The sequence below is a fragment of the Sebastes umbrosus genome, chromosome 12, assembly GCF_015220745.1.
Source record: "Sebastes umbrosus isolate fSebUmb1 chromosome 12, fSebUmb1.pri, whole genome shotgun sequence".
Taxonomy (NCBI): Eukaryota; Metazoa; Chordata; class Actinopteri; order Perciformes; family Sebastidae; genus Sebastes; species Sebastes umbrosus.
In genome coordinates this window covers 33,529,745-33,556,730 of record NC_051280.1, presented here as the reverse complement: position 1 = coordinate 33,556,730, position 26,986 = coordinate 33,529,745, and the positions used below count along the sequence as shown (strand labels likewise).

Below are 26,986 nucleotides of genomic sequence, written 5' to 3'. Positions count from 1 at the left end.
GTCACCGAAGATCTGATAGGTGGAGAGCAGCTGAAGGGTTTGATCAGCTGAGTCACGTGACCGGCTGCTGGTGAACTCGGGTGTGTTTGGTCGTGTTTAGGGATGCACTGATACCGATACCAGTACCGGGTATCGGGTCCGATACCGATACCAGTACCGGGTATTGGGTCCGATACTGTGCTCATATACTCGTACTCGCAAAACGGCTCCGATACAACGGCACCGATAACACTTTACGGCAGCGTGACGTTAACTTCTCGTCAACGTCTTTCGGGTCCTAACGTTCCACCTCCTCAACGGTGCGGGCGAGACGGGCCGGTGGTGCGCCCGACTCCGCGGGGCCAGGATCCCACCTCAGCCGGGGCGCGCCGGCCCTCACTTTAATTGCTCCACGGGATTTTGCTTGCATCCTCTGACTCCTTGGTCTGTGATTTCAAGACGGGTCGGGTGGGTTGCCGACATCGCCGCAGAGCCCTGGCTAAATATAAAACATAACATTTGAAAAATAAATAAATACATAAATATAAAAAAATAAAATAAATAGATGGATATATAAATATATAAAAAAAGAAAATGTAAAAAAAAAAAGAAAAATATAGATATAAAATAGATAAATCAATAAATCAATAAATCAATAAATCAATATTTAAAAAATGGAAATCAATTAACAATGACAGATATTGTCCAGAAACCCTCACAGGTACTGCATTTAGCATAAAACAATATGCTCAAACTGCATGTGATTATCATAAAGTGGGCATGTCTGTAAAGGGGAGACTCGTGGGTACCCATAGAACCCATTTACATTCACTGATCTGGAGGTCAGAGGTCAAGGGACCCCTTTGAAAATGGCCATGACAGTTTTTTGGAGTTTGGAGCGTTATTTAACCTCCTTCACGACCAGCTAGTCTGACCTGGTTGGTACCGATGGATTCATCAGACGGTTCACCACTTTGGATGAGTTTTACTGGATATTCGTTCGTCCCCAGATGAATCCTAATGATGTTAGTGACCTCCTGACCTTTAATCTACTGACACCATCAGGACAAAATGTCCCCAATCAGCCTGTCGTTATTGAAGATGTTCAGCTGTCTGATGGCGCCTCCTCTTCATCACCTCCCTTCCTTCCACAGCGAGGTCAACCAGGAACACCACAGTCCCCCTTTTTATCAACCAACAGTTGAGAGTGACCTCTGTCACGCGTCCACGCCGTTGATTCTGATCTTTCTGTCTTTTCAGGGTTTCTTCAGTAAACGTCTCAAAGGCTCCATCAAGAGGACGAAGAGTCAGACCAAACTGGACAGAAACACCAGCTTCAGACTGCCCTCGCTCCGGCCCGCTGACGCCGACAGGTACCGTCTCTTACCCTTCCTTAGATACCGGGCAGACCGCTGGAAATGGAAATGAAGAACTGTTCTTTGTTTACATTTTCATTTTTATTTACCATTGTTGTAGGTCTATGGTACGACGGTACGACGGTACGACGGTACGACAGTACAACGGTACGACGGTACGACGGTACGACGGTACGACGGAGTATTAGGAACACATTGAGGAAAAGATCTCATCAAGTTACGACTTTTATTCTCGTAATATTACGACTTTTATTCTCGTAAAGTTCTGACTTTAATGTGTAAATCTCAGATGTTGTTTCCCTCAATGTGGCCCTAATACTCCGTAGTCCATTGTCTCTTTGGCCCTCACTGCATTAGACTGATATACTATACACTGAGACTATAAACTGAGTTACCTTCATCACAATGATCACATGTTTTTGCGACTCCGGACAGATTTTATTATTTCTCTGCTGTTTCTAGGAGGTTGGGGTTTTTCTCTCCTCCTCCTCCTCCTCCTCCTTCTCTTCCTCCTCCTCCTCCTCCTCCTCCTCCTCTTCCTCCCTCCATTAACCCGCCCAGCCTTCCCAGCACTGACTGGAGGTGGTTTTACTGGAAGGCCGGCTCTCCCCTCTCCCTGCAGTACACTCTGCTGTCGCTCACTTCTCACTTTTCTGGGTTTGTAAAATAGAAAATGTCCCAGCAGCTCGTTTGTTTTCTTTGATTCACACAACCTGGAAAACCTGAAAATTCCTAAAACACAATATTTCTGTTCATGAGGACGTTTAGAAAAGTAAACGTGCTGGAAAACAGTGAGTCCCAGAACAAGTTCTGCATCACAAAGCAAACGCCCAACCTGATGATCCATCGTTGTTGAGCTGATCGGATCCTGATGTGTCTTCTGATCAGTTTAATTGATTTAATTAGATGACTGCGTGTATGTTCCTGGTTGGATTAAGATAAGATAAGATATTCCTTTATTAGTCCCGCAGTGGGGAAATTTGCAGAAATGGAAAATGATATTGCACAATGAGAATGAATGAATGAATGAATGAAATGAATTGTGGAGTCTGACAGCTTCCCCATGGCCTTTAAGGGGGCCCTCAGGCCCCAGATTAATTTGATTAACTGTACCTGTGTCTGTTATTACTGTATTTACCACTAAAGCACAATATGAACTGTAATGACAGGAGCCTCAATGCAACACCTAGATTATTACATGACCTTTTTTAACCCTAACCCTTATTCATCACAGAACAACTGAACAAGTAACCCAACACAATGGTAAAACACTAAATAAATAGATAAATAAATAAAAAAAATGGAAAAGACAAATAAATATATAAATAAATAAATATCAAAAAGTAAAATCAAAATAAAGATATATATGAATAAATATAAAAAAGAAAAATGTAAAAGAAAAAGAAAGATATATATGAATAAATATAAAATAAAAAAAATGGAAAAAAGATGTATATATAAATATATAAAAATGTAAAATCAAGAATAAATTATACATAAATCAATAAATAGAAAAATGAAAATGGAAAATAAAAAATAAGCAGATAAATTAATAGAAAAGATTTAAAGTGAAAATAAAAAAATAATAGGTAAATAAATAAATAGGAAAAAATAACAAAGAAAATAATAAATTAATACATGACATTATTACATAACTTTTTCTTTTCTTTTTTAAATTCTTCAACTTATTTTCAGAACAAACTGAACAAGTAACCCCACACTATGGTAAAAATACAAAATAAATAAATAGATAAATAAATAAATAGATAAATATATCAAAAAATGATAATTCAAAAGAAAAATAAATAAATAATAACATGTCACAATATCGTTATTATTATTATTATTATTATTATCATATGATAACATTACCGTTAAAAATAATAGCAGTATCATCATGAATGATGAACCGCTGCATCTGAGTACATCTGTGGAGTTTATAGGTGCAGTGAGAATGAGAGTGAGAGTGTGTGTGTGTGTGTGTGTGTGTGTGTGTGTGTGTGTGTGTGTGTGTGTGTGTGTGTGTGTGTGTGTGTGCAGCTTTATAGTCGACAGAATGTCAGCCAGCTGGACAGGAGGATAATGCTTTACACGCACACACACACACACACACACACACACACACACACTCAGCCTCTCGTCAGTCAGCTCTGAGCTCTAACTCCTGATGGACGGTTCGTCTTCTCTCCTCCGGAGAGCTCGAAAAGCTCAAATCTCCAAAACTCTGAGGTTCAGGTAGGACGTGTGTGTGTGTGTGTGTGTGTGTGTGTGTGTGTGTGTGTGTGTGTGTGTGTGTGTGTGTGTGTTTGAGATGCTGTTGATAGTAAAAATTAATTCATTATTTAACTTCTTCATTTATTTGTGTTTATCAGTATTTGTTGCAGTCGTGTCTGAAAAGCCTCGCATGCACAGCCTAGCTTAGCAGCCGGCGTTCTTTTCTTTTATTAAATCTTAAAAAGTTCTTCTTCACAGAACAAACTGAACAAGTGACCACACACAATGGAAAAAATACAAAATAAATAAATAGAAAAAAATGAAAATGGAAAAGAAAAAACCTGAATAAATAAATAAATAGATATAGAAAAATAAATAAATGAATAGATAAATAAATGAATAGAAAAATAAATAAATAAATAGATAAATAAATAGAAAAAATAAAAATTGAATAGAAAAAAATGAAATAGATAAATAATATAAAATAAATAAATAGATAAATAAATAGAACAAAATGAAAAAGAAAAAATGGAATAAATAAATAAATAGATATAAAAATAAATAAATAAATATAAAATAGATAAATAAATAAATATATATAAAAAATTGAAAATAAAAAGATGAATTAATAAAGACAAAAAGTGAAAATGGAAATAATTGAATAAATAAATGTAAAAAATAATAAACATAAATAAATATAAAAAAAATTGAAAAGAAAAAATGAAATAGATAAATAAATATATATATAAAAAAAATTGAATAGAAAAATATATAGGTGAATAAATAAATATAAAAATGGAAAAGAAAAAATAGAATAGATAAAAAATAAATTAAAAGATAAATATTAAAAAAATGGAAATCAATTAACAACACAAAACACTGACAAATATTAGTAATAATAGGTTTACTAGTTGCATATGATAACAGTATCTTCTCTCTTTAAAACTGAGCCACTACAACCTAAAAATCACAAGTTGCGTTAAAGAAAATAGTGGCGTTAAAACGAATTTGCGTTATTATCGCGTTGCCAACCCTAATTATTATAAATATAATGTTTTAAATGTGATTGAACCTACGATGTGGCCTTTACAGCATCAGCTCATCTCATGATAGTGTCAGAGACGATAGTCACTTCCAGGAGTTGACTGTAAAGTAATATTAATTTCTAGACCAACCAACGGAGAGGAAGAATATATATTTATCTCGGGCTTCAGGAAATTGTCCCGGGACATTTTATAACCCAAAGGATTAATTGATTAACCAAAGAAATGATCGTCAGATTAATGAACATAATGAGTTGCAGCCCTAATTGTAGCACTGATATGGATGTTATATCTATATCTAATGAACAGTGTTGCCCTCTGATGAGCCCAGCTGGTATTTGTTGCACAAGATGAAGGAGGTTAAATAACGCTGCAAACTTACACTAAATGTTGACGAGGAAAAAACTGTCATGTCCATTTTCAAAGGGGTCCTTTGACCTCTGACCTCCAGATCAGTGAATGTAAATGGGTTCTATGGGTACCCACGAGTCTCCCCTTTACAGACATGCCCACTTTATGATAATCACATGCAGTCTGAGCATATTGTTTTATGCTAAATGCAGTACCTGTGAGGGTTTCTGGACGATATCTGTCATTGTTCTGTGTTCATTGATTTCCAATTTTTTTATATTTATTTATTTATTTATCTATTTTATATCTATATTTTTTCTTTTCCATTTTCATATTTTTCATATTTATCTATTCATCTATTTATTTTATTTATTTATTTTTCTTTTCAATTTTTCTTTTTTATATTTATTTATTTATCTATTTATTTATCTATTTCATTTTTTTCAATTTTCATTTTTTATATTTATGTATTTTTTTATATTTATTTATTCAATATTTTTTTCCCCATTTTCCTTCAATTAATTAATGAATCTATTTATTTAGTATTTTTACCATGGTGTGGGGTTACTTGTTCAGTTTGTTCTGTGACGAATAAGTTGAAGATTACAAAAAAGAAAAGAACATCGTCTGTTTATGTAAATTACATAAATAGTGAACAGGAAGTGGTGAACTGTCTGTTAAAGACAGAATTCCAGGCTAAAAGTAGCTCCAACAGGGAGCGATAAATAATATAAATATAAACATATATTTACATAAAGCAGCATATTTGTCCTCTCCCATGTTGATAAGAGTATTAAATACTTGACTAATCTCCCTTTAAGGTTCATTTAGAACAGATAAAACATGTGTGATTAATCATGATTAAGGAGTTTGAGGAGTGAGCGGAGGGAGGTTTCCACTAGATGTCACTAATCCTCCACACCGGACCTTTAAGAGGTGAATATTAATATTAACTACATCACCTGTCAGCAGATGATGTTAATGATGTATTTCTTGTCGTTATTTTACACCAATGTTGTTACATCCAATAATAACATTAGAGGGAGTTTCTTAGGGATCAAAGTATGTAAGGAAAAATATAAAGATGCAGAGAGTGTGTGGTCAGTAAGTGCTTCCTCGTCTTCCTCCTCCTCCTCCTCCTCCTTCTCCTCCTCCTCCAGCCGAGGATCATGTTTCCATCATAATGCAGGAGACAAGCCCTTCCTGAAACACTGTGTGTGTGTGTGTGTGTGTGTGTGTGTGTGTGTGTGTGTGTGTGTGTGTGTGTGTGTGTGTGTGTAATAATTAACCGTTTAACCGACATTAAGCATTTGAACTGATTAACGCCATCGGTTAAAACGGTTAAAATGAATGTTAATAATTAGTTAAAGAGCTGAGCAGCTCGAAAAAAGTTTACATACAACAATATTTTAAATTTAAAGTTAGGAAGCTGGAAAGACGGCCTGTTCCTTTTTTTTTTTTTTTTTAAACCACGCTGATCCACAGTTGCCTTTTAAGCAAAATTTATTTCATATTCAATGTTTAATCTGAAATATTAGCTGAGCAGCTCAGCTCTTTAAGGAGAAAAGCTGGTCCACCTTAAGAGGCGGAGCCGGAGTTGTAGGATACAGGAAGTCGGCTCGGGTCTCTGGCTCGCTGTAGCGGAGCGGAGGAGTTGTAGTTTCATAGCATTTATTCACCAACAAATAAACTGTCCACACACTGCTACACCTACGATCACAACTAGAACACCACCAACAACCTCACACTCACCGCCAACACACACACACGGTCTGTTGGAAACTCACTGAAGTTACACAGACTACGTGTGCGGCGGCGGCGGCGGCTTTTACTGGGAAAGTAGCTGCATGTCCGCGACACTACACGCAGCATCGTAGCTGCTAAGTTAACGCTCCCGGACGCTGAACTGGAGACTCCCGTTAACCAATATCTGTTGTGCTCCTGCAGCCGGTACACCGCTGCATGAGAGGCACTAATCTTGTCGGTTAACGGTTAATAATCGGTTAACGAGGGTCGCTTATCGGTTAAAAATTTTTTTGAAATGAGCATCCCTAGCCGACAACTAAGCGTTTTCTTGATGCTGTGGAAATGTAACGCACTAATGTTGTCGGTTAATATTCAGTTAAAGGGTTTGTAAGAATCATAAATGTCTTGTTAACAGCGACACCTGTGGCCGTTAAGTCAGCTAAAGTCAGCGTCCTGTTGCTGCTTGGCAGTAATGTTAGCTGACCAGACGAAGGTCTCTCCATGAATCAATGCTGATCCTAGTGTTGGCTTTTCCTGCCTCACAAGACACGGGAAACCTCTGTTGGTCTGGAGGAGCTGCAGCAGTTATTTCTGCACAAACGTCCACTGAACATTCACTAGATATTCTCAGAGCTAAACTAACTCTTCTGCAGTGTGGAGTGAGCAGCATGCACGTGAGAGGTGGAGCGAGAGAGAGAGAAGGAGCGTGGTGTGTGAGTGAAGGCAGGCAGAGGAGCAGAGGAGCAGAGACTCCGGTCCTGGAGACCAAAGCTACGGTCTCCCCCGCGTCCTCCGACCGCGGCCAACACTGTTTAACAGCTTCACTAGATACAACCAAGAGGTTTTGCTGCTTCACTGGAGTTTGTGTTGGAGTCTGAGTCTGAACAGCGGAGACACACGAGAGACCATGAGACACACGAGAGACCATGAGACACCGACCAGCAATGATTTATACGTAGAACAAGTTACAGACGGTCCCTTTAACGAAGGTCGGTTATCGGTTAGAAAGAGAACCAGAAACTGAGCTTCCCTACGAGCGTCTCCAGCTACATCGTCGCCGTTGACGTGTTGCTCAAACGCTCGTTGACGTAGTGAACAAAACATATGATCGGTTGATAAAGTAGCAGAAAATAGAAATACTCAAGTAAAGTACAAGTACCTCCAGTACATTTACTCAAGTAAATGTACTTTTCCACCCCTGGATGTGATTGGTTGATGTCAGTGAAGTCTGATGCTGTCAGAGCATCAGTGTTGATCTCAACCCTCTAATCCAGGTTTACATAACTCATCTGACACAGCAGGAGGATTACACGCACACACACACACACACACACACACACACACACACGCACACACACACACAGAGTGAATTAAAGAGTGATCTCCTGAACAAAATAAAGCAGTGTTTCTAACAATCAGACTCGAACAACTAAATATTCCCTGCGGACCAGGAGACCTGAGATGACAACCAGGAACCGGTTCTCTGTTCCATCACTAGTGTGTTCTCCCCGCCTGCCAAAGTGGCGGATGGCGTGACGATTTCACCCGCCACCACCAACAATTTACCCACATTTGGCGGGTGCTAATTTCCAACCCTGCTTCTACTCTGTCACTACTAGGGATGTACCGGTATCGGGTCCGATACTGTGCTCATGTACTCGTACTCGGCGTACGCCGGCCCTCACTTTCATTGCGCCACAAGGTTTTGCTTGCACCCTCTGACTCGCGCGCGTTAAACTCCTTGGTCCGTGTTTCAAGACGGGTCAGGTGGGTTGCCGACATCGCCGCTGATCCCTGGCGCCTTTTACGTGGGACAGTCTGCCCCGGTCGACAGTCGCACCGGGAGCAGGGAGCCCCGTCACGGTGCGGCGAGGTCCGGGCGGGGAGCGCTGTAAAGCTGCGACCGCGAGCCACCTTCTCCCCGAGCCTTTCCAAACCGACCTAGAGCCGGTGGCGGCGCACCGCCTCGTATGCGGGACTCCCCAGCCTGCCATGTGTCGCTCACACCCTCCAGCTGGCTGTTAACGAGGCTCTTTAGGCATAGAGAAGTACTCGTATCGGTACTCGTATCGGTACTCGGTATCAGAGAGTACCCAAATGGAAGTACTTGTACTCGGTCTGAAACAAAGGTGTATCGGTGCGTCACTAGTCAGTAGCAACACTCGGATCTGGAAAGTCAGTTTGTTCAGGTTGTATTCGTGATCTTTGGTGGTTGATGTCCTGACGCAGCTTGACGAGCTATTGCCCTCTGCCGTTCTAACATCACTATCTAGGAACTATCTGAAAGGTCCATGGATGTATAGAGAGAACAGGACACAGCGTTGGAGGCGGGGCCCCGGTCAGTCCTCTCAGAGCGGCTCAGTGGAGCATGAAGACTAAGTGACTCGACGTCCGAGAGATAAAGAGCCCAGATCATCCGGCGATCTTCCTCACCCATCGGGCCCATAGGGTCGTCCCAGTAATTTACCAGAGCTGTGTGTGAAAGAGGAATATCAATGTCAGCTGATTCCTACTTTATTTTGAAAGGTTTCTTCTTCTTCTGCTGCTGATAAAGCTGCAGTTGATCCGTTGACCTCCTCTCATTAACCCCTCCCCCCCTGAGACTGAGTCTGTAGTTAAACACCTGCCTTGCCTCTCGCTGCGTCACGCTCTGCTGCCTAGCGCCCGCTCTCTCCGGGAGAGGCTGTTGCCATAGAAACGTTCCCAGAGGGCCCGGTGCGATTAGTCCCGTCCCAGGACCTCGTTGTTTACCGCCTGCTGGACCTGCAGGGAAGCCTGGTAAAGGCTCGGAGGCGTTGGCGGCGAACGGAGCTGCTGCTGTCGGCGTGGAGGGTCGAGGTGGGAGGACGGTGGGAGTCGAGGAGGAGGGGGAGGAGGAGGGGAGGAGGAGGAAGAGGGATGCTTTGGGGAACTCCCCTCACCTGGCTCTGTGGTTGTTTTTCGTAGGTATTACTGCTCTCCGTCTTCGCTGTCGGCAGCAGGCGGCTGTGGTGGCGAGCTCAAACACGCCGCGGTGTCAGTAAACCTGTTTACATTTTCCTCCTGTCTTCCAGATCCCGCGGGCTCCCCAAGCTGAAGGAGTCCACCTCCCATGAGTCTCTGCTGAGCCCGGGCAGCGCCGTGGAGGCTCTGGACCTCAGCATGGAGGAGGACGTGTTCATCAAACCGCTGCACAGCAGCATCCTGGGACAGGAGTTCTGCTTCGAGGTGAGCAGCACGCAAACACAATCTGTATAATCACAGGGACTCTATTTATATATATTACTATTATTAGGATTGTTATAGTTATTATTATTATTATTATTATTATTATTATTATTATTATTATTATTGTTATTATTATTATTGTTGTTGTTGTTATTTTTATTATTATTATATGGTATTATTATATTGTTGTTGTTGTTATTATAATCATTATTGTTATTGTTATTATTATTGTTATTATTATTATTATTAATAAGTGTTGGAGGGATTGATCACATGATTAATTCCATGTATGCTCAGCCAATCAGAAACAGGGATTCACGCTACATACGGCCACTACTTGTTGAGACGAGATGATTTATTGATCCCTAGAGGGGAAATTCAGGTGATGGAGCAGCGGCGTCGCCAGCAGGGGGGCCGACCTAATACAAGAAATGATCAAATCAATAATCCCTCCAAAATACCACATTAAGACACCAAGACCTTGAGGAACACCAGAGAAGAAGACATGCTGTGAAACAAACACATGTATTGATCATGTATACTATATACATGATGAATGATGTCATGGTGTCCTCTCTCTCTCTCTCTCTCTCTCTCTCTCTCTCTCTCTCTTTCTTTCTCTTTCTTTCTCTCTCTCTCTCTCTCTCTCTTTCTTTCTCTTTCTTTCTCTCTCTCTCTCTTTCTCTCTCTCTCTTTCTCTCTCTCTCTCTCTCTCTCTCTCTCTCTCTCTCTCACCTGTCAGGTGACGTACGCCGGCGGCAGCAAGTGTTTCAGCTGCACGTCGTCGTCAGAGAGAGACAAGTGGATGGAGAACCTGAGGAGAACGATTCAGCCCAACAAGGTGAGACACGTTGACCTTCAGGGCTCCTTGTGCTTCATTGTTACCGACCTGGAAACGGCCCTCGGCCTTCGCTCTGGTCGTTTCACGGCCGCGTGCACAGCTGGGAGTTTGATTCCTGCTCTGAGAACAGACGTTGGTTTTTGTCAACAAGAGGAAAACTTGTCTTTCTAAGAACTATAATTGACAACAATGATTTTTTTGTAACTTTTCTTTCATGGAAAATGAATTTGTATTTCTATGATGTAATAATCAGAGATAATATTCTATACTGTGTATGTATTTATTCATCTATTTATTTATGATATGATATCACCTGCTGACACTGTGATCACTCTGAGCAGCAGCTTGGGAATGAATTAAAAACATTATATATTTAAATATATTTCTTACTTCTGATGCTCTGAATAAGTCTCTAAATTAGTTGTTTTAGAAATAAAGTGGCTCTGAAAAGTCTCAGAATCTCTCTGTATGGAGGACGGAACCTGCCGGAATCAAAAATAAATCATTCAATAAATAAGTGACTCGATAAATAAATACAATGACATTAAATGTAGAAAGAATCATATTAAAAATAAATGTAGCCATTAATTTATTGATAAAATGTGACATAAATTGATATTTGTGTTTTAATTTGTTTGTTTTTTTAAATTCATTTATCTTTGTATTAATTCCCTTATGCACTCTTCTGTTTAATCTTCACTTTCATTTGTTTATGTATTTATTTTGTATTAATTTTTAAATGTATTTATTTATTTTTGCATTTATTTTTTATACAGAAATAAATAGGTTTGGTGAAATAAATAAGGGGTGAAACACAGAGGGAGAATCATGCAGAAATAAATACATACATTTAGAAATAAATATAAAATAAAAAAAATATATGAAAATTAAAGTAAATGAATAAATAACTTAAAAATTATAAAAATATATAAATAAAAGAGAAAATTAAACAGAAGAATAAAAAAAACTGTTTCCATGCAAACCATATTTGTTTGGTTTTGAATAAAATGTTTACTTTGGTATTTGTTCAGTGTCGCGGTAAGGACTCAGGAATGTGGGACTAAGGAGCATTTAGATAAAAAAAAGTCATATAAATAATTTGAATATGGTGTAAAGTAATATGTTAATGAAACAATTCCATTTGAAATAATGTCATATTATTATTGAATTAGCTTGTGATGTTTGGACCCATAAAATGCTTCATAAATTGTTTTAAATCACATTATTTAGTAATTATTTGTTGATGTGAAGATGGGTAATAACACTGTGTTTATGTATTTATCAAGCATTGCACTGCAAATTTGAACATAAATCCATCATTTCATTGCTGGGTCTTAAAATGTCCCAATAGTTGCAGAAACATCCGAATATAGAGGAGTGTGATGCTGCACCAGTAACACGGAGAGAGGCGGTGAGAGTAGTGCAGAATAAACCACATGTTTTAATGTTAAGCTGAGTCTAACTGCAGGAAGTAGCATCCACACAGCAGCTCAGGTAAACCTGGTTTAGGTCCTTCTTCTCAAAAAGGTTTTAGATATTTGAACTGACGGCATTTGTGTTTCCAGGACAACTGCCGGCGGGCGGAGAACCTGCTGCGTCTGTGGATCATCGAAGCCAAAGACCTGCCGCCGAAGAAGAAGTATTTCTGCGAGCTGTGCCTGGACGACGTCCTGTACGCCCGGACCACCAGCAAGACTCGCCACGACAGCCTGTTCTGGGGCGAGTACTTTGACTTCTCCAGCCTACCCCCCATGCACAGCATCACCGTGCACATCTACCGCGACGTGGACAAGAAGAAGAAGAAGGACAAGAACAACTACGTGGGCCTGGTGAACATCCCGGTGGCGGGCGTGACGGGCCGGCAGTTTGTGGAGAAGTGGTACCCGGTCAGCACGCCCACCGCCAGCAAGGCCAAAGGAGGGGGGCCGTCGATCCGCATCAAGTCCCGCTTCCAGACCATCTCCATCCTGCCCATGGAGCAGTACAAGGAGTTTGCCGAGTTCGTCACCAACAACTACACCATGCTGTGCTCGGTGCTGGAGCCCGTCATCAGCGTCAAGAACAAGGAGGAGATGGCCTGCGCTCTGGTCCACATCCTGCAGAGCACCGGGAGGGCAAAGGTCAGAGTCCGACAGCCAATCAGGAGCCTGCTGTTAGGGGACGAGTTCAGACACACTTAGTTTACTTTCAGAGAGTTAGACGGTCAGCTCGCTCACGTCTGCACCGTAAATATGAAGCTACAGTTAGCTTAGCTTAGCATAAAGACTGGAACCGGGGGGAAACAGCTAGCATGGCTCTGTCCACAGCTAAAGAACGTCATATAGAGAGCTGCAGAATGAGTCAGCATGATGTCACTTCCTGTTAGTGGAGGGAACTAAATCGCTGTGTTTAACCCTCTGGGACCCGCAATAGAGCCGTTTTAGTCTTCTTTAGGGGGTCCAGGGGGTCTTTAGGAGGTCCAGGGGGGGTTTAGGGGGGTCCAGAAGGTCTTTAGGGGGTCCAGGAGGTCTTTAGGGGGTTCAGGGTTTTTTTAGGGGGGTCCAGGAGGTGTTTAGGGGTCCAGGAGGTCTTTAGGGGGTCCAGGAGGTCTTTAGGGGGTCCAAGAGGTGTTCAGGGGGAGATAGCAGGTCAACAGTAGACGTCACATAGAAGTGGTGAACATCATCTGAAAGCTGGAACCTGGAGATTAATTTGAGATGCAGCTCAGCACTGAGGTTCGAGTTGTTATTAATCATAAATAAACATGAATTAAGGGTTTAGAACATGATGATAGAAGTATATAATGTCCATCTCCATGCTCTGTTATGTCTCAGAAGTTGTTGCAGCAGTTTTTCTGGTGTTGATTCCATTTGATTCCATTTGTTACTCAGATTTGGTGCTAAATTTAACCATTTTTTTACCATTGTAGAATTGATAAAAATGATCAATAATCACTCCAAAATCCCACATTAAGACCCCGAGACCTCGAGGAACACCAGAGAAAAAGACATGCTGTGATTTGGGTTCAAAAACTTTTGACATTTTGGAGATTTGCATTCATCAAACGTCATGTGATTATCATAAAGTGGGCATGTCTGTAAAGGGGAGACTCGTGGGTACCCATAGAACCATTTACATTCACACATCTGGAGGTCAGAGGTCAAGGGACCCCTTTGAAAATGGATATGACAGTTTTTCCTCGCCAAAATTTAGTGTAAGTTTGGAGCGTTATTTAACCTCCTTCACTACCAGCTAGTCTGACATGGTTGGTACCGATGGATCCATCAGGTTTTATAGTTTCAGATGATACCAGTATCTTCACTCTAGCTTTAAAACTGATCTGCTACGACCTAAAAAATGCAAGTTGCGTTAATGCGTTGAAAGACATTAGTGGCGTTAAAACAAGTTGGCGTTAACGTCCCTGTTAATCATATTGGAGAACTTAACTTCTTTCTGCAGTTGTGCACTCTGACCGTGTAGTAGCATCGTTATGTGTCTATGTTGTTGGTTCATTTAAAGGCTGCCAGCGAAGGCGTCCTTCATCCCCCCATATGCTTCGTAGAAATCCCAAATTTGAGCATGAAATAAGGAATAATCCCACAACATTATCAGTTATTATTGGTTATTCTCTGACGGGTATCGCTGTTTGTTGTGTGTAGAGGTGCGTATGTGTACGGTAGTGTAGCAGTGACGGGGGGGTGGAACCTTTGCATACTTTACACATGCACGCGTCCACACCCTCACCGCCGGCTCTTCCTCCCGTTCAGGACTTCCTGACAGACCTGGTGATGTCGGAGGTGGACCGCTGCGCCGACCACGACGTCCTGATCTTCAGGGAGAACACGCTGGCCACTAAAGCCATCGAGGAATATCTGAAGCTGGTGGGACAGAAATACCTGCACGACGCACTCGGTGAGTCTCAGCTCACACACGCACACACGCACACACACACACACACACACGCACGCACGCACACACACACACACACACACACACACACACACACACACACACACACACACACACACACCAGAAAGCAGGTTTTTTAAACTTGAAATGAACTTTGCCAGGTATTTACAACTAGAATAAGAATAGAAGTAAAAATAGAAACGACACAGGGGCAGAGGGACTCGAGCAGAAACCAAAACTGGAGTTTCATGTGGAAATTTATGAAGAAAGTTATTTTAATTGTCGATTTCACAGAATTAGTGACAACTAATCAGTAAAACAGAAACTGCCAAAATAAAAAATAATAATAAATGACTCGATAGTTAAGTAATTATATTATTAAATGTAGCAAAAATAATATTAAAAATAATTGTAGCCATTAATTAATTGATAAAAAAATAACATAAATGACATTAAATAATAATATCTGTTTTAACTTGCTTCTTTATTTATTCATTTTTTGTATTAATTCCCTTATTTATTTACTCTTCTGTTTAATTTTCCCTTTTATCTATTTATCTATTTATTTTATATTTAATTTTTTTAATGTATGTATTTATTCATGTATTTATGCATTTATTTATTTATGTATGATTTTCACTTTGCATTTCACCCCTTAGAAATAAATAAATCCAAAAATAAATAAATTCAAAAATAAATAAATACATTTAAAATGTATAAATAAAAATAAACAATTAAATTCATAAAAATAAATTCATAAATAAATAAAATAAGCAGAAGAGTAAGTAATTAAGAATACAAAAATAAATAATACAAAAATAAATAAATAAATAAAGAAGCAAATTAAAACATACATTCCTGTCACATTTCATCAATTAATTAATGGCTACATTTATTTTTTTGCTACATATAATGACATTCATTTATTTATCGAGTCGTTTATTTATTGATGTGATGTTTGATTTAGAAGATATTTTTTGGTGTTAATTCTGAGTGAGATCTGCATCGAGTGCGTCGGCGGCATCACGTCGATCCTGAATTAGATTAAAAGTCTTTGTTTTGTTGTTGACTGCTGAACGCTAAAATTAGAGCACATTATGTCTTTTTTCTGCTGCATCATCTTCATCCTCCTCCTCCTCCTCCTCCTCATCGGAGTGACTCTGCTCAGTTCGCAGGTTCTGAAACTTTTCAGAGACGCAACAAAAAAAGATGTGAAACAGTTGTGAGATGTGACAGAAGCAGAAAGCGTCTCAGACCCACGAGACCTGCTGTCATCACATCAGCTTTCACAGCTCTAAAACTATTAATAGCCACAGATCAAAAACACAAATCTTTTCACCCTCATTAATATATTTATAGGTTGGCATCTGAAAATAGATAATAACTTCTGACGTCCTGCGGTGTGTCGGGTAACGTGAGTCCTCCGCAGTCACTTCTTTCTGTATCTGTTGAGTATCTTCAGCTGATGTTGAGACAGAGTGTCGGACGGTGATTCGGTTCGTCGTGCTGCGTCACCCGCGAGCGGACGCCGCACGCTGTTTCAACTGTTTCTCTGCTGACGGAGAGCTGAAACTGTCCGTGAGACTGCAGCAAATCTGCACCCGTAAAACTCTACGACATTTATTTATTAGATTAATTAAAACCAAACCAGGGTCAGTTTACGATTCAAGTTTCTATTTGTCACGTACTCAACATATCTCGACGTTGTGCAGTGACATGCCAGTACTGTAATTGAAATAAAAATGAAATGTAGCAAAAATAATATTAAAAATAATTGTAGCCATTAATTAATTGATCAAATAAATAACATAAATGGCATAAAATAATATCTGTTTTAATTTGCTTCTTTATTTATTCATTTTTGTAATAATTCCCTTATTTATTACTCTTCTGTTTAATTTTCCCTTTTATCTATTTATCTATTGATTTTTATTGATTTTAAAATGTATTTATTTATTTTTGCATTTATTTTTATTTATTTTATATTACATTTTTTTAATGTATGTATTTATTCATGTATTTATGCATTTATTTATTTATGTATGATTTTCACTTTGCATTTCACCCCTTAGAAATAAATAAATCCAAAAATGAATAAATTCAAAAATAATAAAGAAATGAAAGTACAATATATAAAAATATTTTAGAAATACAATATACAAATACCAAAAAATACAATATACATAAAAATACCAAAATTACAATATATATACATAATAAATAATAAATAAACACTGAAACACTTGTTAATAATCATTAATAAATAAATAAATAAATAAATAAATAAGATGATCCAATAGAATCATTTCTATAAATAATAAATCTCTTCTGTTTCACTTCACTGCAACAACTATTAGTCAATCAGAACTTATCAATAATTTCAACGATCATCAGTCATTGTAGAAGCAGTTTGGAGAAATGAACACTAAAATGGAACATTGGAATTAGTTTAACATGTTGTGAATGTGCTTAGTTGTGTAAGAAGCCATTGAGTGTGTGTTTGTGTCACCAGGTGAGTTCATCAAAGCTCTTTACGAGTCGGACGAGAACTGCGAGGTCGATCCCGGTCGCTGCTCCAGCGGCGAGCTGGCCGAACACCAGAGTAACCTGAAGATGTGCTGCGAGCTGGCGTTCTGCAAGATCATCAACTCCTACTGGTACCGCTGGGTTATTCATCACTTCATTCAAACCATATATATATATACATTTATATACAATAATTTTTATCTTTTTTCACCCTTAAATCGTGGGGATGATTTATTAAAGACCCCTAATATATTATAATCCTTCATTTATTGATCAATTAATTAAAACATTATAATTAAGGTGAAAATCCCTCCCTCCCTTCCTCCATCCCTCCCTCCCTTCCTTCCTCCCGTCCTTCCTTCCTCCCGTCCTTCCTCCCTTCCTTCCCTCCTTCCTTCCTTCCCTCCTTCCTCCCTGCTGCGGTCGCTGACATCCTTCCTGTCTCCGCAGTGTGTTTCCTCGGGAGCTGAAGGAAGTGTTTGCGTCGTGGAAGCAGCAGTGCGTCGCTCGCGGCCACCAGCAGGACATCAGCAAGCGTCTGATCAGCGCCTCGCTGTTCCTGCGCTTCCTGTGCCCCGCCATCATGTCGCCGTCGCTCTTCAGCCTGATGCAGGAATATCCGGACGACCGGACGTCCCGGACGCTCACGCTCATCGCCAAGGTCATCCAGAACCTCGCCAACTTCACCAAGTGAGTGTCCGCAGGCCGACGGCAGCCACGCTGCTCTGTCTCCTTCAGTAGGGGAGATACCGGAGGGCTCATCGAGGTGAACTCAGACCCAGTATCGGCCCAAACTACCAGGGTTCAGTTCCTCCTGTTCTGATCTGAAGGGAGTTGGTTTCCCCTAAACCGCCCCTCCTGGTCAGCATGCACAGTATCAGAGACGTGTAGGAATATCCAACATAACAGACAAATCAAGCAGAACTAATACGTAAGGCAAGCATGCAAGTGTCTGTATCCAGCTTCCTCTGTACCTGAACTAGGAGCTTCTGCATGGCGTCACGTTCTCACTTCCGTTAAGAGAGCACAAGTGTCTTTATTCAGCTTCGCCAGTGTCCATACATCCTTAGTTATCATCCTTTACTTGACTAAAAGATGTTTTTAAGCCTTAAAAGAAAAGCTGTTATTAAGTTTTAAAGTGTTTTCAGGTGAGAAAGTGACCATTTAGATTTACAACACGTGATCAGTTTAACCCCCGGGGCTCAGCAACCTGCTTCTCTTCACTTCACTTTAGTCCTTAGTTAGGACTTTATTCTCGTCATATTACGACCGTGGATGTAGAAGACGGTCCAGTATACAGTAGCTGGTTTGGCGGTTTGAGTCTTGAAAGGGTTCAGGTCTAGGGTTCAGGTCTAGGGTTCGGGTTCAGACCCGGGTTAAAGATGTATCTGACCTCGGAGGGGTCTGCGTGTCGTCTGCAGGTTTGGGAACAAAGAGGAGTACATGGCGTTCATGAACGACTTCCTGGAGCACGAGTGGGCGGGGATGATGCGTTTCCTGTCGGAGATCTCCAACCCGGAGACGCTGTCCAACACGCCGGGCTTCGAGGGTTACATCGACCTCGGCCGCGAGCTGTCCGTCCTGCACGCTCTGCTGTGGGAGGTCGTCTCTCAGCTCGACAAGGTAATGACCGCCTGCCGTGTGTGTGTGTGTGTGTGTGTGTGTGTGTGTGTGTGTGTGTGTGTGTGTGTGTGTGTGTGTGTGTGTGTGTGTGTGTGTGTGTGTGCGCGCGCGCGCGCATGGTGACTTGTTGCTTACACACAAAAAGCCATCCGTCCGAGTTTTCCACCAGCACTCGAACGCAACACGCATGTGTCGCTCAAACGGTGAAAATATGACACAATCCACCCGACCCGAGCAACAAGACACAGATATCTGTATAAAAGTATTCATTGTGATGTAACATGTACGTAAAGTACTTACAGTGAAAGTAGAAAAATAAGTTTAACAAAGTATTATCATCTAAATGTACTTTAAGTACTTAAAGCATTAAAGTATTCATTGTGCAGTTAAATGTACTTGAAGTAAAAGTATACATTTTTAAGTAAAAAGTAGTCTAGTAGTATTGCTGGAGACACATGCTAACGGCAGGTGTGAACTGACGGGTTGGAGGTGTGAACTGACGGGTTGGAGGTGTGAACTGGTGTGAACTGACGGGTTGGAGGTGTGAACTGACGGATTGGAGGTGTGAACTGGTGTGAACTGACGGGTTGTAGGTGTGAACTGACGGGTTGGAAGTGTGAACTGACGGATTGGAGGTGTGAACTGGTGTGAACTGACGGGTTGTAGGTGTGAACTGACGGGTTGTAGGTGTGAACTGACGGGTTGTAGGTGTGAACTGACGGGTTGGAGGTGTGAACTGACGGGTTGGAGGTGTGAACTGGTGTGAACTGACGGGTTGGAGGTGTGAACTGACGGGTTGGAGGTGTGAACTGACGGGTTGGAGGTGTGAACTGACGGGTTGGAGGTGTGAACTGACGGGTTGGAGGTGTGAACTGGTGTGAACTGACAGGTTGTAGGTGTGAACTGGCGTGAACTGGTGTGAAATGACGGGTTGGAGGTGTGAACTGACAGGTTGGAGGTGTGAACTGGTGTGAACTGGTGTGAACTGAAGGGTTGGAGGTGTGAACTGACGGGTTGGAGGTGTGAACTGGTGTGAACTGACGGGTTGTAGGTGTGAACTGACGGGTTGGAGGTGTGAACTGGTGTGAACTGGTGTGAAATGACGGGTTGGAGGTGTGAACTGACAGGTTGGAGGTGTGAACTGGTGTGAACTGGTGTGAAATGACGGGTTGGAGGTGTGAACTGACAGGTTGGAGGTGTGAACTGGTGTGAAATGACGGGTTGGAGGTGTGAACTGACAGGTTGGAGGTGTGAACTGGTGTGAACTGACGGGTTGGAAGTGTGAACTGACGGATTGGAGGTGTGAACTGGTGTGAACTGACGGGTTGTAGGTGTGAACTGACGGGTTGTAGGTGTGAACTGACGGGTTGTAGGTGTGAACTGACGGGTTGGAGGTGTGAACTGACGGGTTGGAGGTGTGAACTGGTGTGAACTGACGGGTTGGAGGTGTGAACTGACGGGTTGGAGGTGTGAACTGACGGGTTGGAGGTGTGAACTGACGGGTTGGAGGTGTGAACTGACAGGTTGGAGGTGTGAACTGGTGTGAACTGACGGGTTGTAGGTGTGAACTGGTGTGAACTGGTGTGAACTGGTGTGAAATGACGGGTTGGAGGTGTGAACTGACAGGTTGGAGGTGTGAGCTGGTGTGAACTGGTGTGAACTGAAGGGTTGGAAGTGTGAACTGACGGGTTGGAGGTGTGAACTGGTGTGAACTGACGGGTTGTAGGTGTGAACTGACGGGTTGGAGGTGTGAACTGACAGGTTGGAGGTGTGAACTGGTGTGAACTGGTGTGAAATGACGGGTTGGAGGTGTGAACTGACAGGTTGGAGGTGTGAACTGGTGTGAAATGACGGGTTGGAGGTGTGAACTGACAGGTTGGAGGTGTGAACTGGTGTGAACTGGTGTGAACTGGTGTGAACTGACGGGTTGTAGGTGTGAACTGGTGTGAACTGGTGTGAACTGACGGGTTGTAGGTGTGAACTGGTGTGAACTGGTGTGAACTGACGGGTTGTAGGTGTGAACTGGGTCCTCTCTCCCTCCACTGACACCTAAATATGTGTTCTATAAATATATACACATCGATCAGGCTGATCAGTGATCCATAATCAGCTGCTGTGTTGACTGAATGTTTAGTTATTGATCGGTGATCGGTGATCAGTGATGGTGTGTGTGTGTGAGATGATGAGTCTGATGATGTAACGAGTGTATCATGTAACATCCAATCATTTCAGTTCATTTAACCTCATTAACGCTGCGTAGCTGAACCTCACAGCATGGCCTGCCCCACCCCCCCCCCCTCCCTTCCACTACCTGTTGGAGTTCAGTCTCAGCATGCCCCCCACCCCCGGTTCTGGTTCTGGTTCTGCTGTGTTTGCTGTGGTTCTGTTCAGTAGAAGCATGTCGTTGTAGTTGGTTTGATTTTTGTTTCCATTAAGTTTCCCTCATGTTTTCTTCCTCCTTCTGTTCACTTCCTGTCTGGCCGACTTGGTTGTCTTGGTTTCGCTCTCCCACCGCCACCAACACCACCACTGCATCCTGGTGTTCCCATTCACACCATCCACACACACACACACACACACACACACACACACACGGCGACCCCAGGGTGAAAATTCCTTCCTGCAGGCCACCGTAGCGAAGCTGGGTCCGCTGCCGAGGATTCTGGGAGACATCTCGCGCTGCCTGGCCGCTCCCACGCCCGTCCAGCAGCAGCTGAGACGCTTCCAGGAACACAACTCTGCACACAACATCAGCGGCAGCCTGTCGTCAGGGTTACAGCGGATCTTTGAGGACCCCGCCGACAGGTAACCAATCAGCTGACGGATCACAGTAGATACACGTTGATCAGATCCTTTACTGCAGAACAAGTACTAATACCACACTGAGAAAACACTCCTCTACAAGTACTAATACCACACTGAGAAAACACTCGTCTACAAGTACTAATACCACACTGAGAAAACACTCCTCTACAAGTACTAATACCACACTGAGAAAACACTCGTCTACAAGTACTAATACCACACTGAGAAAACACTCCTCTACAAGTACAAGTCCTGCATTCAAAACCTGACTCAAGTAAAAGTACTATCAGCTAAATGTATTTGAAGTACTTAAAGTAAAAGTATTCACTATGATGTAAAATGACTCGGTGTACGTGTCACTTCCTGCAGCCACAGTGACGTCTGCAGCCTGCAGTCTCCAGTCGGCGATGTGACGGAGGGTTACGGTCGAGGTCAGCGCCCCCTGCTGGCTCAGCAGCATCCCTCCGACCAGGAGGAGCACGCCGTCCTGCTGCCCAACGGCCGCAGCGTCTCTCTGGTGGACCTGCAGGACGCCCAGAGCCTGCACGGTCCCACGGGGCCGCCGTCGCACCACGAGGCCCCGCCCCGCCTCAGCAGGGTGGGCTCCCAGGCCTCCATCGGACACGTCCCGCCGCCGCTCAACTACCCGCACTCCAACCCTCTGACCCCCCAGCCGGGTCCGCACCAGACCAAAGCCTCGTCCAGAGATGGTCAGCCGCAGAGCGCGCCGCAGGCAAGGCGGCCGCTGCACCCGTCGCTCAGCCAGCAGCGCAGCCTGCAGCCGCTGTCCTTCCAGAACCCCGTCTACCACCTGAGTAACCCCGCCCACAGCCTGTCCACGCGCTCCGCCCACTCGCTGCGGCAGGACTCCAGCTCCGAGAACCTGAGCACCGAGAGCTCGCACAACAGCCACAGCAACTCCGACGACTTCGGCAGCCAGGTGGGGGTCAAAGGTCACGCGCCCTCCAACAGCAGCCTGGACGAGTCGGGCGGCAGGCGGAGCGCGCAGAGCGAGGAGTGTTCCACGCCGCGCCGCCACGCGCCGCCCGACCTCCCGCCCGGCGCCGCCACGGCGGTCGCCGTCCCCCGCCAGAGCACGACGGCGGGCACCGCCCACATCGTCAAGGTGGAGCAGCAGAGCAGAGGTGGGGCCGGGGTCAGGACGCCGCGCTCCCTCCCTCACAGCGCCTCGCTACGCAGCAGCAGCAGCGCCAACACGGAGCCCGCGCCCATCCCCGGCCACGCCAGCCGCCAACAGGCCACCTGCTCCGCGGAGAACATGACTCCGCCCCCGAGGAACGCCACCAAGCAGCCACAGCCGGTACGTTTAACGTCATTCAAATCTAAAGCTTTAATAAACGGAAGTACCTGCGAGTCGGAGACAGGAAGTAGTTTCAGGTGTTTATTAACCCTTTAACTCTCCAACGGCCGCTGTACTGTAAAACCTGATGAATCCATCGGTACCAACCAGGTCAGACCAGCTGGTCATGAAGGAGGTTACATAACGCTCCGAACCTGAAACACTTTTACTTTTTATTTGAATTAATATATTCATGTTTATTTCTGATTTATGACCAGAACATCTCGACACGCAGAGCTGAGCTGCTTCTCAAATTAATCTCCAGGTTCCAGCTTTCAGATGATGTTCACCACTTCTCTGTGACATCTACTGTCTCCAAAACGTTAACAATATGTTCCCAAAATAGCATCAACGCGTCCCTAATATATCGTGTCTTTTTCAGAACATTTTCAGAACGTTTTGGGAACATTTTAATGATATTGTTTCAGATGGCATTTAATAACTCATCACAAAGTTCACAATATGTTCCCAAAATAGCGGCATCAAAACTTCCCTAAAATGTCAGATCTTTTTGATGACATTTTGGGAACCTTTTGGGGACAATAAGGGGGTTTCTGAGCAATTTACACAACAGAAGTGCTCGCTATGCAATCGCCAAAATATGCAATTCTTGCAGGAATCTCACACTTTCACTATTTATTTCAATTAATTCATTAATTAATCAGGTTCCCAGCTTTCAGATGATGTTCACCACTTCTATGTGACATTTACTGTTGACCTGCTATCTCCCCCTAAACACCTCCTGGACCCCCCTAAACACCTCCTGGTTCCGAACCTGTTAAATTGAAACTCCTTTTGTCTGTTTTCCTGCACCTGTCAGATTAAGACATCACAATACGACTCGTCTCTTCTCTTCTCTGAATAAACATCTTGGTGAAGTCGTCGTGTTCGTAAAGATAAATTCTGACGAAGTAATAAAACAGTTTTAGATAAATGTAAGAAATGATAAATCACAGATCCCGTTTTTCGTCTCCGTAAACGTGTTCTGCGTTTAATGCGATAATCAAACATTTCTGCGCAAGTGTGCACAGGTGTGTGATGATGTCACTGGTTGGTGTTCAGGTGGCGTCCCCGGTGGAGACGGTTGCCGTGGCGATGTCTCCCGTGGAGAGGACGGCAGCCTGGGTGCTCAACAACGGCCAGTATGAGGAAGAGGAGGAGGAGGAAGGAGGAGGAGGGGAGAAGAGCAAGGAGGAGGGCAGGAACACTGAGAAGGTACAGACACACACACCTGGACAGGTGTTTACAGATGTGTGGCGGTATTCTGTCCGTGTAGGACGAGATATATAGTTATGAAAAGGTATAAATTAAGTTCAAATCACTTCTCTCTCAGAATACAGTCACAAAATCAGAGAATCAGAAAACCGTATGTCCATCAACAGATGATTCTCCTCATATCCTCATATTCTCAGATTGACTTCAAAAACAGCTTCAAACTTTATTTATAACAATAAAAACAACATGTTCCGCTCGCATCACAGGATGTAAACAGGATGTTCCTGTCACGCTAACCCTGTCTTCTTCCTCCTCTCCTCCTCCTCCTCCTCCTCCTCCTCCTCCTCCTCCTCCTCCTCCTCTCCTCTCCTCATCCTCCTCTCCTCTCCTCTCCTCTCCTCTCCTCTCCTCTCCTCTCCCCCTCCTCATCCTCATCCTACTCCTCCTCTCCTCTCCTCTCCTCTCCTCTCCTCTCCTCTCCTCCTCCTCCTCCTCTCCTCTTCCTCCTCCTCCTCCTCTCCTCTCCTCCTCCTCCTCCTCCTCCTCCTCCTCTCCTCCTTCTCCTTTCCTCTCCTCTCCTCTCCTCCTCCTGATCCTCCTCCTCTCCTCTCCTCTCCTCCTCCTCTTCCTCCTCCTCTTCCTCCTCTCTCCTCCCCTCTCCTCTTCCTCCTCTCTCCTCTCCTCTCCTCCTCCTCTTCTCTCCTCTCCTCTCTCCTCTCCTCCTCTTCCTCCTCTCCTCTCTCTTCTCCTCTTCCTCCTCTCCTCCTCCGCCTCCTACTCCTACTCCTCCTCTCCTCTCCTCTCCTCTACTCCTCCTTCTCTTCCTCTTCCTCCTCCTCCTCTCCTCTCCTCTCTCACCTCCTCTCCTCTCTCCTCCTCTTCCTCTCTATCCTCCTCTCCTCCTCTCCTCTCCTCTCCTCTCCTCTCCTCCTCCTCTCCTCTCATCTCCTCTCCTCTCCTCTACTCCTCCTTCTCCTCCTCTTCCTCCTCCTCCTCTCCTCTCCTCTCCTCTCCTCCTCTCCTCTCCTCTTCCTCCTCTCCTCCTCCTCTTCCTCCTCTCCTCCTCTCCTCTCCTCCTCCTCTTCCTCCTCTCCTCTCCTCTCCTCTCCTCTCCTCCTTCTCTTCCTCTTCCTCCTCTCCTCCTCTCCTCTCCTCCTCCTCCTCCTCTTCCTCCTCTCCTCTCCTCTCCTCTCCTCTCCTCTCCTCTCCTCTCCTCTCCTCTCCACTCTTCTCCTCCTCCTCCTCTTCCTCCTCTCCTCTCCTCTCCTCTCCTCTCCTCTCCTCTCCTCTCCTCTCCTCCTCTTCTCTCCTCTCCTCTCCTCTCCTCTCCTCTCCTCTCCTCTCCTCTCCTCCTCCTCCCTCAGTACGAGCTGGAGATCTCCCGGCTGAAGGAGCGTCTGCGGGTGTCCGGTCGGCGTCTGGAGGAGTACGAGCGGCGGCTGCTGGCTCAGGAGCAGCAGATGCAGAAGCTGCTGCTGGAGTATAAACACCGTCTGGAGGACAGCGAGGAGAGGCTGAGGAGGCAGCAGGAGGAGAAGGACAGCCAGATGAAGAGCATCATCTGCAGGTAGGGACAAACTCCACCCCTCTGAGATACACAGGGCACAGAAACTAAACGCACCCGAGCACTGCAGACGCCACAAGATACTACAAGTACTGCTGGGAGTACTGTCAGTACTGTTGAGTAATGAAGTGATGACACCTAAAAACAACTGTTTTCAATAACGTATTTATACCGTTCGATGACATCTTTGACACTTTCAAAACATTTTAGTGACATTTTGGGAATATTTGTTCAGAAATTGTTTTCCAAAATGTCAGCAATATGTTCCCAAAAAAGGGTAATTCCAAAATGTCATCACAATTTTCACAAAACAAAATGTTCTGAAAATGTCTTCAAAATGTTCCCAAAATGATTACTAAAATTACAAAAATAATATATCTGAAATGTCTTTTTTTATGACATTTGAAAAATAAAAAAAAAGTTCCCAAACTCATCAAAAAGTTCACAAAATGTTCCAAAAATAGCAATAAAATATTCAGAAAGTGTTCCCAAAATGTCAACAATATGTTCCTAAAATAGCATCATCAAAGTGTCCCTAAAATGTCAGGTCTTTTTGATGACATTTTTTAAAAAAGTCCCCAAACTGTCATTACAAAATGTTCCAAAAATAGCGTGAAAATGTTCAGAAAATGTCCCTAAATGTTAACAATATGTTCCCAAAATAAATTAAAGTGTCCCTAAAATATCATGTCTTTTTGATGACATTTTCAGAACATTTTGGGAACAGTTCACAAAAAAATTAAAAAATAGTGTTAAAATGTTCAGAAAATGTCAACAATACATTCCCAAAATGTTAATAACAATATGTTCCCAAAATAACGTCATCAAAGTTTCATTAAAACGTCATGTCTTTATGATGACATTTTGGGAACATTTTCAAAACATTGTGATTTTGTTTGGGGAACATATTATTGGCATTTTGGGATTATCTTGAAATAAAATGTAAATGAAATACAATAACATAACAGAGAATGGTTGACAGTGGAGCTAATTGAATAACTTAAACAATTAATTGTTGATGACAGTATCTACACAGTGTACAGATAATAAGTGTGTGTGTGTGTGTGTGTGTGTGTGTGTTCAGGCTGATGGCGGTGGAGGAGGAGTTAAAGCGGGACCATGCAGAGATGCAGGCGGTGATTGAAGCCAAACAGAAGATCATCGACGCTCAGGTACAACGTCACACCTGCATCCACATCCACACAGTAACCATCAGTAACGGAGCGCTGGATGCCAGCTTAGTTTAGT

At 43.2% G+C, this 26,986-nt stretch overlaps 2 protein-coding genes across 6 annotated transcripts in view; both read left to right on the top strand.

The window, feature by feature from the left end:
- The window catches only part of LOC119499314, an 843,332-nt gene that overhangs the window by 497,705 nt on the left and 318,641 nt on the right, over positions 1-26,986 (top strand). The window lies entirely within an intron of this gene.
- The window catches only part of rasal2 (RAS protein activator like 2), a 97,795-nt gene that overhangs the window by 66,068 nt on the left and 4,741 nt on the right, over positions 1-26,986 (top strand). For 4 of the 5 annotated variants that reach the window (XM_037787340.1, XM_037787338.1, XM_037787341.1 and 1 more), the window contains 13 exons: positions 1,240-1,352; positions 9,763-9,916; positions 10,659-10,757; positions 12,323-12,877; positions 14,504-14,648; positions 17,158-17,302; positions 17,622-17,861; positions 18,593-18,794; positions 21,400-21,599; positions 21,969-22,920; positions 24,022-24,174; positions 25,539-25,741; positions 26,823-26,910. In XM_037787340.1, coding sequence (XP_037643268.1) covers positions 1,240-1,352; positions 9,763-9,916; positions 10,659-10,757; positions 12,323-12,877; positions 14,504-14,648; positions 17,158-17,302; positions 17,622-17,861; positions 18,593-18,794; positions 21,400-21,599; positions 21,969-22,920; positions 24,022-24,174; positions 25,539-25,741; positions 26,823-26,910 — 3,249 coding nt within the window. The remainder of the gene's footprint in view (positions 1-1,239; positions 1,353-9,762; positions 9,917-10,658; positions 10,758-12,322; positions 12,878-14,503; positions 14,649-17,157; positions 17,303-17,621; positions 17,862-18,592; positions 18,795-21,399; positions 21,600-21,968; positions 22,921-24,021; positions 24,175-25,538; positions 25,742-26,822; positions 26,911-26,986) is intronic. The other variant, XM_037787339.1, reaches the window with a different exon arrangement.